Source organism: Epinephelus lanceolatus, chromosome 18, assembly GCF_041903045.1.
Source record: "Epinephelus lanceolatus isolate andai-2023 chromosome 18, ASM4190304v1, whole genome shotgun sequence".
Classification (NCBI taxonomy): Eukaryota; Metazoa; Chordata; class Actinopteri; order Perciformes; family Serranidae; genus Epinephelus; species Epinephelus lanceolatus.
In genome coordinates, this window is record NC_135751.1 from 4,072,100 (window position 1) to 4,089,381 (window position 17,282).

The following is a 17,282-nucleotide window of genomic DNA, read 5'->3' on the forward strand; positions in this document are numbered from 1 at the left end:
TACCTCTGACTCTATCTTAACTGCAACATGATCGAGCTTATGATGGTAAATGAAAAAACTAACAAACTCCAAGAGGAGTGTTCTGCGACCAGAGGGGTATTCCAGGTAGGAGGTTCTGCAAACTCTGAGTCTAATCCTGAACTCTGAGTTGACTTACCCTGAGATGGGAAACTCTGAGTATCCGGTTCCAGAGCAGCTGATTTGAATTAGTTCAGTCAACTCTGAGTAGGTACACCTTGAGTTAAGTGCGTGCACAACAACAATAAAAAGCCATCATCAATGGAGCCTCGATACCTCGATTCACCATGGCAACCGGTGAGAAAAAGCGATCAACTTATTTTACACCTATGGAATTGTAGGTGATCATGAATGCCTATAGCGAATATGGGAATATATTTCATAAAAAAAGTAACACCGTTAAAGCTGCCTAGGAGAGAGAGGCAGCATGTGAAATTTAGCAAGCAGAATCATTTTTGGCGGAATGTTGGTGGCTCAGTGGATAGAGCAGGCGTCCCATATAGGTTGGTTTTGCCGCAGCGGCTCGGGTTCAACTCTGGCCTGTGGCACCTTGCTGCATGTCACTCCCTTTGTCTCTCTCCCCCTTTCACACTTAACTGTCCTGTCAATTTAAGGCAAAATGCCCCCCCCCCAAAAAATATTAAAAAAGAATCCTTGCTAGCAGCAGCTATTTTAAGCATTTTTTAGACGGTTGATGACTTATTTGAAAACCTTGAGAGCCCTGCCATTAATTTACATTTAACCACACTTAATTAAAATCATAGCTTACAGATGAAAAAGTGGTAGAGTGGTTTTGAATAAATTCTGATTTTCATGTAGGTGCAATCTCACAGGGGAAAAACACACTTGAGAGCAGCTTAAAATGAAATATATAAACATCATTCAAACAGGTAAGGCATATTTGACTTGGCCATGACTGTACCTTTCTTTAGTTTTATTCATATTTGATTTATTAAACAGAGTAGCTTAACTAACCTCATTCAGTGGCTATTTCATTATGTACTGTAGGCCACCAATATCAAATAAAAAAGCTACTGTGCACAAAAAAACGTAGCGTGATCCACAACATTTGCTCTGATGAGAGTGCACGTCTGCGGTGTGTCAGATTTGATATGTGTGTCAGGTAAATGATTGAGCCTAATGAAAAAACGGTACCATTCAAACAGATATTCATTGGGGAATGACAGCACATCTAAACAGGGTCTGAAGATCCTCTCCCGGCGTAAAGAATTGTGAATTAATTCTGCCTCGATACTGATCTTATTTCCTACATACGAACAACCCATGTCTGTCTGACAGCTTGCTTCAGGCTCGGCAGTAGGGAGGAGACAGGGTGAACTCAGGGTTTCTCAAAGAAAACCTACCAGCTAGCAGGTTAGATTCACAGAGTCAGTTGCCATGGTGATTGACTCTTTCTGGAACTGAAAACCCAGAGTTTCCCTCATTTCAGGGTTAACGTACTCAGAGTTTTCACTAAACCCGCTTTCTGGAATACCCCCCAGGAGAACCCAATGGATATGCTTTTGATTCTACGTTACAGATCTGACTGAGTTCATTTTTGTTGCAATTTCTTCCTACAACTGTTTTTTTGGTATTTGGGGAACAAATTTAGCCTTTAGGAGAAAACAACTGGTCCCTGGATCTTAAGTTATCAGAAAACAAAGATAGGCACACATAAGCAGGTGCTGGGCTAGCTGCTCATCTCTGACATGCCAAACAGTGTCAGAGAAACACTGATTTGTAACATGAAACTGCTTTATTCGATGTTTTCACCAGTATAAATCATCAGGTGTTTTTATTTAGAAGAGGGGGAAACCTCTGCGGATAATTCAGCTCCCAGTAAAAACTTCCTGAACAATGAACACTAACTAACACTAACTTCTAACAGGGAGAAGTTTTATCTGGTTACAATCTGCAAGCCTAACCAGTAGATGCCACTAAAACCCCCTAAATCTCACACACTGATCCTGGATCCTTGGACCTTGTTTTTGTGCTTTTATCAATTATTTCTCTTATGAATAGTAACATTGTATCTCCAAAAGTAGATCCTGAGATCTGGGAACACGGCAACATTGCAAAAAATAAACCCGACAGGGAAATTACTTTAGTGAGTACAATGTAATCAAAATAATAAAAATAAAACCAAAGTTGACATAAATTGTTTTAATGCTGTTTCTAAGTCATTCACTTCACATTCACTTTCATTCATTTAAGAGAGAGGCAGCTACATAGCACCCACAGTAATAGAGCTAACTGCCAACTCCTAAACATGACCAGAAAAAAAGAGAAAGATTCATACTTTCCAAGAGGTTTTACAGAGAGGTTAAAGTGAAAAAGATTCAAACAGAAAAATACAACCATAAAAGGAAATCCTGATATCACTTATCATGTTATAGCCCTAACATTAGTATTTGTACTGTACAATACAGCAGTGTAATATTGTACATACATGTTACTTTGTACACCAGTGCACCTGCACTTAAAATCAGTTTGTCAAGTCCACATTTTGAGTTTGGGACAATACCAGTCGAGTAATTCCACTGTGTCAAAGTAAAAAGTATGTGAGTATGCATTCGCATTAACATATTGAATGCAGTGTTGGAAAGACCCACAGTTGTGATCCGTGTCTAAGTGAAACAGTAAGAGAAAATCCAGTGCTTCCATTACAGACTTCTCATAGAGGCAGTGGGACACACATCCAGCTGTGTTTGTCTTTGCAGTTGTTGTCATTCCTTCACCAGGTGGAGACAGAACACCACACTGAGGCTAATGAAGTGGGCAGAGTTCAAACAAACACAGGGCATCTAATTTTAAGTGATTAGGTTTTGTTTTCAAAGGAGTCTGTGTGGTTTAATTCACACAGCCATGTTACGATTACACACTTAAATAAGTTCAATGGCAACTTTTTTGGAACAGCTTTCTGAGAACTGTTTCAGATATTTCTGCCTCTACAATAATACAATGGAGGAGATTGGAATAAAGAAACCATGTCCCTGTTGCACTTACGCACTTATGGTCAGGAAAACATCATGTTTTGACTTCAAATACCCATGTTTGGTGGCACAAAAGCCACTGGGAAATGCCATGATGCGTTAATAAAAAAAATGCCCAGGTTCAGTGGCTCAAACCCTGATGACAAATGTCCAGATGCGACAGTGAAAAACACCCAGGTTTTGTGGCTCAAATGCCATTTGAAAATGCCACAATGTGTCAGTGAAAAACGCCCAGGTTTGGTGGCTCCAACCCTGCTGGGAAACGTCCTGCTTCGTCTGTGAAAAATGCCCAGATTTGGTGGCTCAAATGCCACTGAAATAAGCCACCCTGTGTCAGTGACAGACTCAAGTCCAGTGGCTGAAACATCACAGGAAAATGCTGCAATTTGTCAGTGATGAAGGCCCAGGTCCAGTGGCTCAAATGCTACTAAAAACATCCTGATGCATTGGTGAAAAACACCAAGGTTTGGTGGTTCAAACCCCGCTGGGAAACATCTTGATGTATCAGTGAGAAACGCCAAGGTTTGGTGGCTCAAACCCCGCAGGGTAACGCCAAGACTTGCTGGTGAAAAAATGCCCAGGTCTGGTGGCTCAATCCCAGCTGGGAAATGCCCAGATTTGTTGGGGAAAAATGCCTAGGTTGGGTGGTTCAAACCCTGTTTGCAAACGGCCAGATTCATTGGTGAAAAATGCAGAGGTTTGATGGCTCAAACCTCCACTGAGAAATGCCACAATATGTCGGTGATGAAGGCCCAGTTCCAATGGCTCCAACGCAACTGAGAAACATGCATTAGTGAAAAATGCCCAGGTTTGGTGGCCCAAACCCTGCCGGGAAACGTCCCAATGTGTCTGTGAAAAATGCTCAGGTTTGGTGGCTCAAATGCCACTGGGAAATGCCACAATGTGTCGGTGATGACGGCCCAGGTCCAGTCGCTTACACCCCGCAGGGAAATACCACAACGTGCTGTTGATGAATGCCCAGGTCCAGTGGATAAACCACTGGGAAACATCCTGATGCATTTGTGAAAAATGCCCAGGTTTGGTAGCTCAAACCCGCTAGGAAACGCAGTGAAGGGTTGACAAAAAACAACTGGTGTTGCTGTTGATCAGTCTCTGACAGTAGACTGCAGCTTGGCAGCAGTCTTGTCTGGGTGTCTATTCCCACCATCCTCTCCACCTCCCGATGACAACATCAGCTCATATGTTCCATCACTTTGGAAACATTGAATGTAACAAATCTGTGGTTTGCAGAAATGTAGAATGCCAACATTTTCTTCTGGAGACTGGGCTGTAGCATGCTATGGTTAGCATTTAGCTCAAGGGAGGTGGACATTTATGGCTGATTTGCATGTTTCCTTTAAATGTTGTGAGAAATGAATGAATGAGATTCCATTGTATTGTGGTAGAGGTAACAATCCCAGCACCAAATATCTCAAAACAAATTAAATCAACCAATTAACTAGCTTTTTCTGAAGCTTTTATCCACGTCACATGGTCTGCATCAGCAGATCAAGTCTGCAAAACCCATCAATCGATCACACAATCTGGAATGTGATATGGCTGAAAGATTTGGAGAAAGCTAGAAAATAAGTAATAAGAATTAACTGTTCTCTCCCACAGCTTTATATTGGCTTCTTATTCAAAGAAGTGACTCTGTTTGACAGCCAGTGTGCATCCAGCCACAATCAAAGTGTTGTGGTGAAGGGTCCTTAAGCAAGACAGTGAACCCTTGACTTGCTGCTCATACTGTAAATCCATCTGAATGAGTCAAATGTATAAATCAGATTCTCTCTTTTTTTGCTTAATAAGTTTGGCTTTCATCCTTGAAACAATAACAGCTAAGAGTCAGAAAATCAGTTACAGTCAGTTAAATATCTGCCCATAGTTTCTCAAGATGAGTCTAGGTCTTTTCAGTGCAGTGGCTCAACTCATGAATGTGGAATGTTTCAGTTGAAAATATCTGTAAAACTGGATTCTACTGAAAAACATGTTATGCCTCATGTTGTCATCTTTTTCAAATATCTCTATAGATCTGCACAAAATGAAATGATTGGCTTTAAAATTCTGGACAAAATCAGAAATAATTTCTCATTAATATGAACAAAGAATTATTACTTCCTGCCTTTAATTATGTGATAAAATGTTATACTTATGACTTAGTATCTCATAATAAAACCTTAACTCAGAATTATGAGATACATTAAGTCAGAGTTCTCTAATAATGTCATAAAATATCATAATCTTCCTTTGTAGGTCATAAATGATTACTATAATATACTACATGACACTTGTTAGATATTATCACATAATTAGATAATAACTCATAATTACTGTAAAAGTAATAAATTACAAGTTACGAAATAAAGTTTTTTTCTTACAGTTTAGGGTGATCCACTATAAAAAATCTGCACAATTCTGTGGAATATTTTTTTGTTTTGTTTTGTTTTTGCTTGTAATGTGACAGACAATATTCATTAAAAATTGAAAAAAAAAAGAATTTCAGAATCTGTATAGTTAAAAGAAATTTCCCATGATTATGACATACTAAATCAGGGGGGTCCAAACTTTTTTGAATGGGGGCCAGATAAAACACTGTGAAAATACCTGGGGGCCAACTGATTCTCGCATCAAATGGGTTTTAAAAAAGTGAGACAAATGCAACCATTTTTATCTCTTAATGAACTATTACTACTTGATGCCTGTCTACAAACTGTATGATAATCCTATTATTGTGAGGTAAAGGGTAAAAATGTGAAGTGATCTTGCTCGATTAACCATTATTGTGTAAAGGGCCACATATGGTATATTCTGAAAGTCAAGCTGAGAGCCGATTAAAATTGGTCTGCGGGCCACAATTGGCCCCCGGGCCAGACTTTGGACATGCCTGCACTAAATCATAATTGTGAGATAATACATAATAATTATAGGGAAAAACACATTTCACAATGAAAAAAAAAAATCATATTGTTATTTTCAAGTAGCTGAAATGGGCTTCCATAGATCTTTGCCTTTCCAAAATAAAGGTTGTGATTTAACCAAGGCACTTTCATTACCACACCACAAGATGGCAGTATGTGCTTTTTTGCTGTAGTTCTCATTTTTCATTAAAGCAACACAATGGAGGATTGAGATTTTTACCTCATGGGGTCCCCCCCTACAGACGAAAAACTGTATTGTCTGTTACGACTGTCGCAAAAAACTTTCTGAGCGTGCATTTGTTGACAAGACAACGATACCGGTGAACTTCCTGAAGCTGGCCGTGTAATGCGCTATCATCATGTCTTCAGAACAGGTAAAGTAGCCTTATAGCATTTTGTACATACATGATTAGGCCAATTGCTTTATTTATTCATTCATTTTTGAAACTCATAAATGAGTTGCTCTCTGCATGTCAGGGCTGACCTCCTTCTCACAGCGTGCACGCACACACACACACACACACACACACACACACACAAACTCAACAGAGTGAAGTCAGACAACAGCAGAGAGGCCGCAGTGCAGATGAAGGGAATATAACTTGATTACTTGATTGATTGATGATTACTCTAGTTGACTATAAGTACGCTTGTTACTGCAAGTAAGTGCAATAAAACCTCTGCCAGCCAAGCCAATACTTTAACAATACATGTGATCAGCATGTAGAAAGCCATATTTCAATCTGCTCTGTCCGCAGTCTCTCATTTACCACTACGATTTACAATCGCGGTCGACACAAGCACATCGCACTCGCAGTGCTAACAGCAAACTGTTAAAGACAAATTAAAATGAAAGCTGTCTGTATGTAGGCTAACACTTTATCTTAAAATGTACCTGAGACAGCCGACCTGCAGACAGTGAGTCTCTTAAGTAGAGGGTAACAGCAGTAACAGCGCCAGGTCACCATCAGTCGGGTATCCCTCCTCCTCTTTCAGCTCTCACCAGCGTGTAAAAGCTGGGCCAATATTAATCCTTGTTCGAGCTCTTGTTTTATCGCTCTCCTGTTTTCTTTTCTTTGTCTCCTCGGACAACACTTTCACCTTCTTCCTTTTCTTTGTCGCTTCAGCCTTGCCAACCACGTCTAACTTCGTTCACCTCGGTTCGGCTACTCTACTCTAAAGAGAGGAAGGGGATATGATGTATGCCGTAAAGCAGCCAAATTTGGTAGTACTTTTTGTGTCTGGGTTCCTACCCGAACCCCGAAACTGCATAGTGTCAGAGCAAGCAAAACAGACGTTCTCAAGCAATGACGGAGGTGTCATCCAACCTATTGTGAGTTTATGTACCATCACAAGGATCTTGGATATATATTTTGAGGGCTAAAAAACTCAATTGTGTTGCTTTAAATTACTTGATACCATCGGAGCATTTCACACTTGACTTTATATATAGTTTGGTTTAGAGCTCCACTGGTTTTTAGATTGGTTTCTTTCACTCTCGTAATTGTCCTTATTTGTTTGCTGTATCCATAATTCTATCCTTAAACTATCAATTGTGCCTGTGTCATATAAATGGAAACTGACTATATGTCTTCTTGACTATATGGTATTCATTTTGTTATCACTTCTGAACAAATCATTTGACCATTTAATCCAAAATCACTGATATGGAGCTCTGTGAGACATGTTAGGCAATGTACATGTGTCATTAATGAAAAACAAATAAAAAGATTTACAACCTGAAAATGCAATGATGAACTCTTGAGACTGGGGGACAGAAAAAACGAAACAAAAGAAAAAAACTTGTTTTGTTACGGGAAGGTCGCTGGTTAGATTCCACAATTTGGATGGAAGGGCAGAGGGGGATGTCTTTGAGCAAGGCTTCTAACCCCTGTACCAGAAGACTGTGGCTATTGTGGGAAAATAGAAAGAAGCATGCAGGCTCATCAAACCATTCCTAGCTAAAACCTAAACATAAAACAATCAAGATGGGTCTGGTACGCATCTCAGGTCATGGGTATAAAATGCTTGATAAAAAAACAAAAAAAAAGAAGAAAAAGAAAAAGAAAAAAGTCAGATCTTGCTGTTCTCCAAGTGGGAGTCGATATGTTTGATGAGAGCGTCATCAGGGTAACCAGTTGGGAAGGTCAGCTGACACAGAGGACAGCTACGAACAGCACTTTCTTCTGACTCCATCCATAGCTACAGACAGAGAAAGACACAGTATAGTAGTATAGTAATAGTTGAACCTCAAGTTATGAAAAAAAAAAAAAAAATCCAGTCGTAATAGGGATGCACTTGTTGATTGCCATCAGCCTATTGGCAAATAAGATGACATACACCAGTGGCAGAGGCCACTGATTTTCTGTCATGTCACATCAATTTTGTATAGGTTAAAAAGCAGGGCTCGAGAGTTACAGCATCCTGTTGTCCCAGGTATGGTTTATGGATGAAAGAATGCAGGGAACTTGCTATTGATTCATCAGAGGACACATCATTTTTTCCCTGATAGTGCTACATTGTGAACAACAAATCTGTGTTGACATCAGCTGGAAGAGAGCTAGTTAATGTTAGCTGTTAACAGCTGTAGCTGGAACAAACAGCTTTTACAAGTTGCACTGTTACATTATGATTACATCTATTCACTAAAAAGTATTGGGGAGAGGTAAATATTACTGTTATTATGAAGTGTTCAAGTGTAGTCTCAAACTTTGTTTCTGGAGAGAAAATTGAATAATGCAGATGTTTGAAATAGTATAACTTTAACCTTTGCTGATGTTTTCATAGAAATATAAAATAGATATTAGAGAGGGCATTATGATATATATAGTGAGAAGGCTTTTTTTCTGAAAAAGACATTATTGTAAAGTAAGAAAGGTTAAATTGATGACTGTTTCATAAATTTTATATAGTTTAAATTGTGCTCATTCAAAAATAGTGTAATTAAAGGGCTGGATGACTTTTAAACAGTTCAGTTTTTTATAAACTATAAACTACATTCAAGAGGGCAAGATCTGCATTCTATCATTTGTCTCCTGCAAAAGCTGCCTCAGTATGTCACTCCTCTTCTCAAACTGGAAACCAATGCTCACCAGACCAGATCTTAGCACTGTCTAACATTAAACTCCCCTCAGGTAAATACTGAACTGAAATAAACCTCTCTTATGTCTGGTTAGGGCATAGCTTCAGATCCTATGCATTTTGACAGTGTAGCTATGTTGTTGCTGATGTCACATGGAGACAGCAAGAACTGTGATTGGTAAGCTTGGGCTGCTTTTGATTTTTCCTTTGCAATGCTGTTCGAAATGCAACATAAAGCAAGTTTTAGAAAGGTTCATTGATCTTACTTTCATTGGCACAGATCTAACAAAGCCATTATTACTCAGCACAATTGTCACTCAGTATCGCAGTGAATGAAAAAATATATATACAAAATTACTCTGGGTATTAAATGCCCAGTAGCAGTCTCTATTTCCTAGCTAGACTGGTTTAACCACACAGCCTGACACCGTGTTTATGTCAGCCAAGTTCCTGTTGATAAGAAGGTCATTTTGTTTGGCCTTGACCATCAGTAGCGAGTGATGTATTTGTCTCGCCCATGTCATTTACAGCCAACACAGATCCTGTAGTAGAGGTTGGTCGGAACAGTTAGCTTAATGTTTTTCAAACTGATCAAAAAACATGTCAATTTAAGAGTTGTTTCTGTACATGAATTTACAACAACTTATACAGCTTCTTGATATCATTTACACTTGCCATTTTTAATAGGATGTCCCCATTTTGACATTTTGACAAATTAAGGGAAAAATACTTTTTTATATACAGCCACTAGTCAATGGAACAAGCTGTCTGTCTTGCTTAAGTTAAACTTAGTTGAGAGGAGTTTTAAATCAAGAAATGGTTGCTAAATAATTTGTAGATTCACAAATGTAGGGTTTCATGTGACATCATCAATGTTTTTTTGTATTGTTTTTGCCACTGTCTAATGTCATTAATGTTTTTAGTGTTTGTAGTTGTTTTTATTGTCTGCTTGTTATCTGTAACTGTAAGTCTTTATATATTTTAAACTTTACATTCACCTGTCAGTGGTCAGAAAACAAAATAATAAATAAATGCTAATGTTTTCTGGTGCACCTGTAAACATGTAGGTGTCTCTTACATTATAAGGTGATAATACAGTATGTCAGTGTTGTGTGTACAGACTTGTCTTCCCTTACTGGTCAGACAGTGAAAAATTTTTTAAAGGGATAGTGCACCAAAAAATGAAAATTCAGCCATTATCTACTCACCCATATGCCGACGGAGGCCCTGGTGAAGTTTTAGAGTCCTCACATCCCTTGCGGAGATCGACGGGGGGAACGGGCAGCACACCTAATGGCTGACGGCGCCCCAGACTAACGTCCAAGAACACAAAATTGAATCCACAAAGTTTCTTCATACTGTTCATCCGTAGTGATCCAAGTGTGCTGCAGCCGCGACATAAAAAGTTGTTTCGAAAAACGTCATATGAACTCTCTTTTTAGCCTCACTGTAGCCTGTAGCTCTGACTGCTTCTCTGTGCTCCGTGTTCACGTGTGCACGCTCAGGGTGATCGGTGATGCACGGTCTCTGAAGAGCAACACTCTCGTCAGTACTGATGTCCAGATTCTCAAGTGCAGGCATCGCCATCGCATTTGAAACAACTACACCACCAGGTTTCCAGTGCTCGACTCCAGTATTCTGCGGCTGGCTGAGAGTTAGGCTCATGAGCTGCGGCGGCTGCTTCATCCAGTAGCCTGAGTTCTGTCCGTATACTCAGGCTCAAAGAAATACGGCTCAACAAAGAAATGCTGTTCCTCCACAACTGCAAAGTCTTCAGACATGTTGGGCTGTCCTTTGCTAAAAGACCGTAGTGCAAATTATCTTTTAGCGACTGTGGCTCCCGTTGTCTCCCCCTGTCACGTGATGTAAACACGGGTGAGCAAAGCTCACGCTTTCGCTGGTCTCGCGCAGGCACGCCCACGTGAATGCGGAGCACAGAGAAGCAGTCAGAGCTACAGGCTACAGTGAGGCTAAAAACAAAGTTCATATGACATTTCTCGAAACAACTTTTTATGTCGGGGCTTCAGCACACTTGGATCACTACGGATGAGCAGTATGGAGATATTTGTGGATTCAATTTTGTGTTCTTGGACGTTAGTCTGGGGCGCCGTCTGCCATTAGGTGTGCTATCCGCTCCGCCCGCCGATCTCCGCAAGGGATGTGATCACTCTAAAACTTCACCAGGGCCTCCCTCGGCATATGGGTGAGTAGAGAATGGCTGAATTTTCATTTTTGGGTGCACTATCCCTTTAAATCAAAAGAAATTAAAATTTTTCTGTTTTCAAATTGCCCACTCTTTTTTTTTTCAAGTAGGAGCGTCATATTTTATGTATTTATTTCTCATATTTCTCAACACAAAATTATTTTTTTCTGCCTTGAAGTCCTGTAGATAGTATGCTATTTCAGTGCCCAAGCAATAAACAGGACAGTGCCATGGTGTCTGGTCCTCTCATTTTTGCATTTAACATCTTCTGGCTGCTGTAATCAGACTCTGTAAGTTGCTTTATGTAATTGTCATCATTGTCTTCTACTCACGTTAATGGAGGGCCATGACTGAGCATGCTCAGTGTTCATATAGGGAGGCAGATGGCAAGAGAGGGTGGCAGGGCCCTCGGGGGATGAGAAGGAGGGATGGTGGGGCTGTTTCCTTGGAGACGGGAATGAGGGGTGTAGAGGCTGTTCCCTAGGCGATGATGAGCCAATCCCAATTGCGCCAAGTGTCCGAGGCGGGCTGGCAGCCGGCGATAGATATGTACATACATCCTGTAAATTTACAACACACACATATCTTTCTAATGAAAAACCCAGTGTTAATGCCATGATAAGAGCCACATACATTGTTATCATTGTCATCACCTCTTCATCATCAGAGGACTGTGGTGGTGTCACCAGTGGGGTGGGTTCAGGCGGGTTATCAAGGCGACGAAAGTGATGTATCTGAATGAGAGGAGGGACGGGGGTAAGCATGGTGATTACTATTGCTGTGTGTGTGTGTGTGTGTGTGTGTGTGTGTGTGTGTGTGTGTGTGCGCGCGCGCGTGCATGCGTGCGTGTGTGCGTGCGTGCTGTAATAGTCGAATATATGAAATGTGCCTTTAACATGGTGTATACTGTGTTGCTTAACAGCAACGTCATCAAGCAGCGCTTGTTATGATTTGAGTCTGTTGAAAGCGCACCCAACGCTGGTCGGACGGATACCTATGTGCTCCTGCTTTTTCTTTTGTCTCTCAACACAACAGTGATGGTTGAAGTACGTGTAGCAACTATTCTGTTCATATATGAAAAGGTAGTAGCCGTACAACCAGGCTTGGTAAGGTTGGAGTGTTTTTTAAGTTGATGTAAAAATAAACTATAAGCATTTGTGAAATCCCACACGCGTGTGGAAGTGAGTTTCTGCCTGTCGTCTCACTCCAAAGAGCTACACGGACCCAAAACCATTACAGCGTGTGTGTTTCTGCATATGTAGTGTTCTTTGCAGTATTGGGCAAGCTACTTGAAAAATGTAGTGAGCTAAGCTACCAGTTACGCTACATCAGAATTAACTTTCAGTACATTGGAGCTATCTCCAGAGAAATGTAGCAAGCTACGCTACAAGAAAATGGCAAAGGTAGCTACTTGCAAAGCTACTTTTATTCTTTTTATTTTATGTCAAATTAGCATTATCTAAGTGATCAGAAAAACTGTCAGCCAAAAAAATGGGCAAGCAAAAAATGTTCAGTTGAACTGTTTATTATAGATTTCTCAATTCTTTTTCAATTTCTCAATTACATTATAACATAACAGACTTAAGGCCCGTTTCCACTGAAGAAGTTCCTGGTACTATTTGGGGGGCAGGAACTACTACAGGAACGTCCTCTTGCTCGGCCCTCTCAACCGCCGTGTCTCCACTCAGAGAGCGGAGTACGAGGAAGGTTCCTGTAAAGTTACAGGCTCTGGATGTGACGTAATCGTTGCGCGACCATTTACTGTTAGCTGATAGCCCTTAGCGGTGTCTGTAATAACTCACTAAATGGCCCGTGAAAAAAAAAAATTTCCAGTGGATGTCTTAGTTACAACATGATTGAGTTAACTGGAGTAGTTTCATGTCGTATCCGACAACGGGAGGCTTTTAACAGATGACGTTCTGATGTTAGCTTTGCTGCTGCTGTTAGCTGTCCCTGTCAGCGGCAGCCACTGATGCTTTCTAGACATCGTGATTTCCCAAAACTGAATACCACACATAGCAACACAAAACTGCTTTGCTAGCTCAATCATGTTGTAACTAAGATATCCGCTGGAAAGAATATTTTTTTCACGGGCCATTTAGTGAGGTTTTTTTTACATGGCGGAGGAAGCTATATGAACAAGTTAACCCTCGTCTGCTGAGTTTTAAAAATGCCGGCTATTTTGTTGCTTTCTGTTGACATCACATCCCTCCTTGAGTATATCCAATCAGCACCAAGTAATCCCCAAGCCCCAGCCGGGAGTCTTTCGGGGCCATTCTGAGTACCTACCCTGAGGCAGGGACTTGTTTAGCCCCCGTAAAAGTTCCGGAACTCTGTCCTTCGGGGGTGGTTCCTGCGGTGGAGACACGCACCAATGGCCCCGGCCCTGTAAAATTACCCCAAAGTTCCTGCGGTGGAAACGGGCCTTTAAAGGAATACCCCAATGATTTAGGAGTTAAGGCCCATTTATGCTCAACGTTAAATACGGATCCGGATATGGACGGAGCCTTCTGTCAGTGCTCCGCCTTCATTACGTCCGTATTTTTGCACATTTCCATAAAGCTTACAGATATAGGCCAAACGGAGCAGTACCACTGGGAACCGTGGCGGTAGTGTTGCTGTCACTCCCCGATACGTAGCTCTAGTGAGACACAAAGAAGAAATAACAATTCAGTTTCTCTCATCGGCAGTACTAGAGTAGGGTGACCATATTTTGATTTCCAAAAAAGAGGACACTCGGCCAGCCACGACATAGCCTACTTAAATGATACTCGCAGTTTACTCAAAGATGCCTTATAATTTTGATATATTTAAAATTTATATGTATGGATAGAAAATCCAGTTATATTACAAAATAATATCTCTCAAAGACAGAAATTCAGATAGGCCCCAATAGGGGACACATACACACATTAGAGTGTGGCAATCCGAGCCCGACGGTACCTGATGGGTCGGGCCGGGTTTGGTCAAAAATGTAGCTATAAATTGTATTCGGGCTCGGGTCGGATTTGGTCAGCTTTCAGTGAAAATGTAGAGTAAAAATAAATAAAATCCTATTGTCTGTCCTGTTTATTGCTTGGGCACTGACAACACCTGAACATAACACACAGAGACACACATTGGCTGTTTGTTTCTACCTCTCCCCTCGCTGGAAGTCTCGGACCTCCAGCCGCCCGCCTCCGCCTTGATTAAACGCTGAAAATAAAATAAAAGAGGGAGACAGGTTTTTCCTATTTTATCCTATTTTGTTTTATTTCTCCCTCTCCTCTCGCTGGAAGCGTTGGACCTCCCGCCTCCCGCTCCCGTCTCAAACACGGAGGTCTCCCTCTCCGCTGAGCACCCACGGCGCACGCCCGGCCTGTTAAATAGCCTGTAACCGTAAAAAGTGTGTGACAAAAACTCAGTGCTTTGGTCATTAAATAATGTCGGGCTCAGTTCGGGTTCAGACAGAAATATGCGGCCCGTGCCACACTCTAACACACACATGGAAAACTGGATATTATCATCACTTTATAAAAACACCCCCGGACGCTCCGGACGGGACGTGAAAAGTGGACATGTCCGGGCAAAAGAGGACGTTTGGTCAGTCTATACTAGAGAAAAGAATTCTCCGTCCTCCAGTCACGATGTATTTAACAGCCTCACCGACCACCGCCTCCTACAACGCTGCCTCTGTTTTTGTCTTTTATGCAAGGTACATTATCAATATCTCCTCCACAGTCACCATGTTTGTTTTTGAGTTTGTTGTTGTCATAAACTTTTGACGCTGGGCTGCCTCCTGGTGGATATATTGGTTAACATCCATGCCAACATAAAGGGCGCATGGAAGTATGTGGGCAGTGACGGTAACATCGTTTGAAACGGACGTGTACATTTTCATACGTAAAGGGAGCATAAATGAGCCCTTATGCCCTTTCTCTATCATTTTCATAGTGAGACAACATGATCGATATCTTTTTTGTGTCTGTACGTCCAGTGGCTGGGTCTCAGCGGTTAGCACTGCGGCTTAGCTTAGCGAATACAGTTGAAGTCTATAGGGGGTCAGTAGCCTACAGTAAAAGTGAACAAATAAACGTTACAGAAACCCTGAAGCTGGCATTTCTGCATGTGCATTTAAAATAAACATGTTTAAACATTAATCTGAAAAACGAGAGTCCTTTTTAGTCGTTTTAGAAGAAGTTTGATACACTGAACTATAGTCTGTTTACGCCCTGCGCGGAGGGATACACCGGTGAGCAACAGCTGCAGCTGGCTCTGGGACAGGTACACTAGGTCACTCGGTAAAAGCAAACAGAGAGACGACACGGACGGTATTACTCACTCGACTGAAAGCTGTCCATCAGCTCCTGCAGGCCTGGGCGTTTTTTTCCAGTTTATCTTAGGAACATGAAAAAATGTTTCAATCACGCCAGGATTAGTGATTGCTGCAAAGTTTTCACTCCTTGTGATGCACTCTCTGCGGCGGTTTTCCTCCTGATGATATATCTCCCCAACGATGGTAGCACCGAATCCCATTCTGTGCAGCAAAATGATTCCACCTCTGTAGGCATAGGTTGGCAAGCCCCGCAGCTACACCACGAATCCTCCCGACCTCCATCTCCCCTCGGTCCCTTGCTGTTCGGCTGCCTCGGAGGATTCAGCCTCTCTTCTCGCCCGCTCAGCATCCAACACCTGGAGTTCCTCATCTGTATGCTCTGGCTCAAACAGGTATGGCTCTGGATCTGTGTCCGCTACAAGAAACTCTTCAAAATCACATTCAAAGTCGTCCATTGCAGTTACTATAGTCCGGAGATATTGCTAGGCTAAATAAACAGCTGAGTTTTGTTTACAGGCTACGTCTGTGCCTGTGCCTGCTCACCGGTGTATCCCTCCGCGGATCACAGCACAGGACGTAAACACACTATACTTCCGTGTATCAAACTTCTTCTAAAACGACTAAAAAGGACTCTCGTTTTTCTAATTAATATTTAAACATGTTTATTTTAAATGCACATGTAGAAATGCCAGCTTCAGGGTTTCTGTAACGTTTATTTGTTCACTTTTACGAGTAGGGTACTGACCCCCTATAGACTTAAATTTTAGTCGCTAAGCTAAGCCGCAGTGCTAACTGCTGAGACCCAGCCACTGGACGTACAGACACAAAAAAGATATCGATCATGTTGTCTCAATATGAAAATGATAGAGAAAGGACATAACTCCCAAATCATCAGAGTATTCTTTTAAATTCAAATGTTCTTCTTTTCTTTTTTTTTTTTTTTGAAGACTTTGTGACATTTGAACATGTCCTCCAATAACATGACATCATCAGTAGGCCTATTGCTCTCTCTCTTTCTCTCTCCTCTTCTTAGTTAATGCACTTCTCTGTCTTGGCCTCTTTCAGTAGGCTATCTGACTATGTCAGCAATTCAAAAAGAGAGATCCACAATATATTTTTCACTCAATGAAACCATACTAAATAAAAGACAGAAATATAACCAGTAAAAATATCAGATCTAAATAAAAAAAAAACCTCTTCGTGTGGACCATTAGAACATGAACATGTTGATGTGACATCAGTACATCACTCTGTCTCTCCTCTCTTCCTTCTTTATACTGTTCTCTGTCGCTCAGCTCTTTTCTTGGCTCTTGTTGTGTCTATTTCTCTAGTGTCCACTGCAAATTCACTAAATATATCCACCTTATTCTTAGCCCCTACGATCCCTTGCACAAATTATGTGCACGACTTCCACCGTGAACTGAAACCGGTGATTTCCAATGGTAACAGTTTGTTTACAGTACTCTGTTCTTCTTTCCAAGAGCAATTGGGAAATAAAACATGGAACACACCACCTGTTATAGCTCAAACGGGATTATGTGATCATATCTCTGCCATCTCTGACAGCCATCTCAAAGATCTCTAAAGATGATTTCTGATTTCTGATGATTTATTAAGAGATACTAACACATTAGGCAAACATTTAACATAATTAAGTATTAACTGTAGCTCCATGTAAAGTGAATAAATGTGACGTTTCCCAGCTAATCCTCCACTCGTCTGCGTTAACGACACAATTTACACGTTTTTATAAC

The 17,282-nt window shown here is 41.1% G+C and overlaps 1 protein-coding gene across 3 annotated transcripts in view; it reads right to left on the bottom strand.

Moving 5' to 3' along the window:
* Nucleotides 1-2,166: 2,166 nt before the first annotated feature.
* Nucleotides 2,167-17,282, bottom strand: part of LOC117268764 (TANK-binding kinase 1-binding protein 1-like) — a 119,648-nt gene continuing 104,532 nt past the window's right edge. For 2 of the 3 annotated variants that reach the window (XM_033645439.2, XM_033645437.2), the window contains exons 11-13: nucleotides 11,867-11,947; nucleotides 11,546-11,773; nucleotides 2,167-8,131 (exon numbers count right to left, since the gene is read on the bottom strand). In XM_033645439.2, the coding sequence (XP_033501330.1) occupies nucleotides 8,003-8,131; nucleotides 11,546-11,773; nucleotides 11,867-11,947 (438 nt within the window). In that variant the 3' untranslated portion in view covers nucleotides 2,167-8,002. The remainder of the gene's footprint in view (nucleotides 8,132-11,545; nucleotides 11,774-11,866; nucleotides 11,948-17,282) is intronic. The other variant, XM_033645440.2, reaches the window with a different exon arrangement.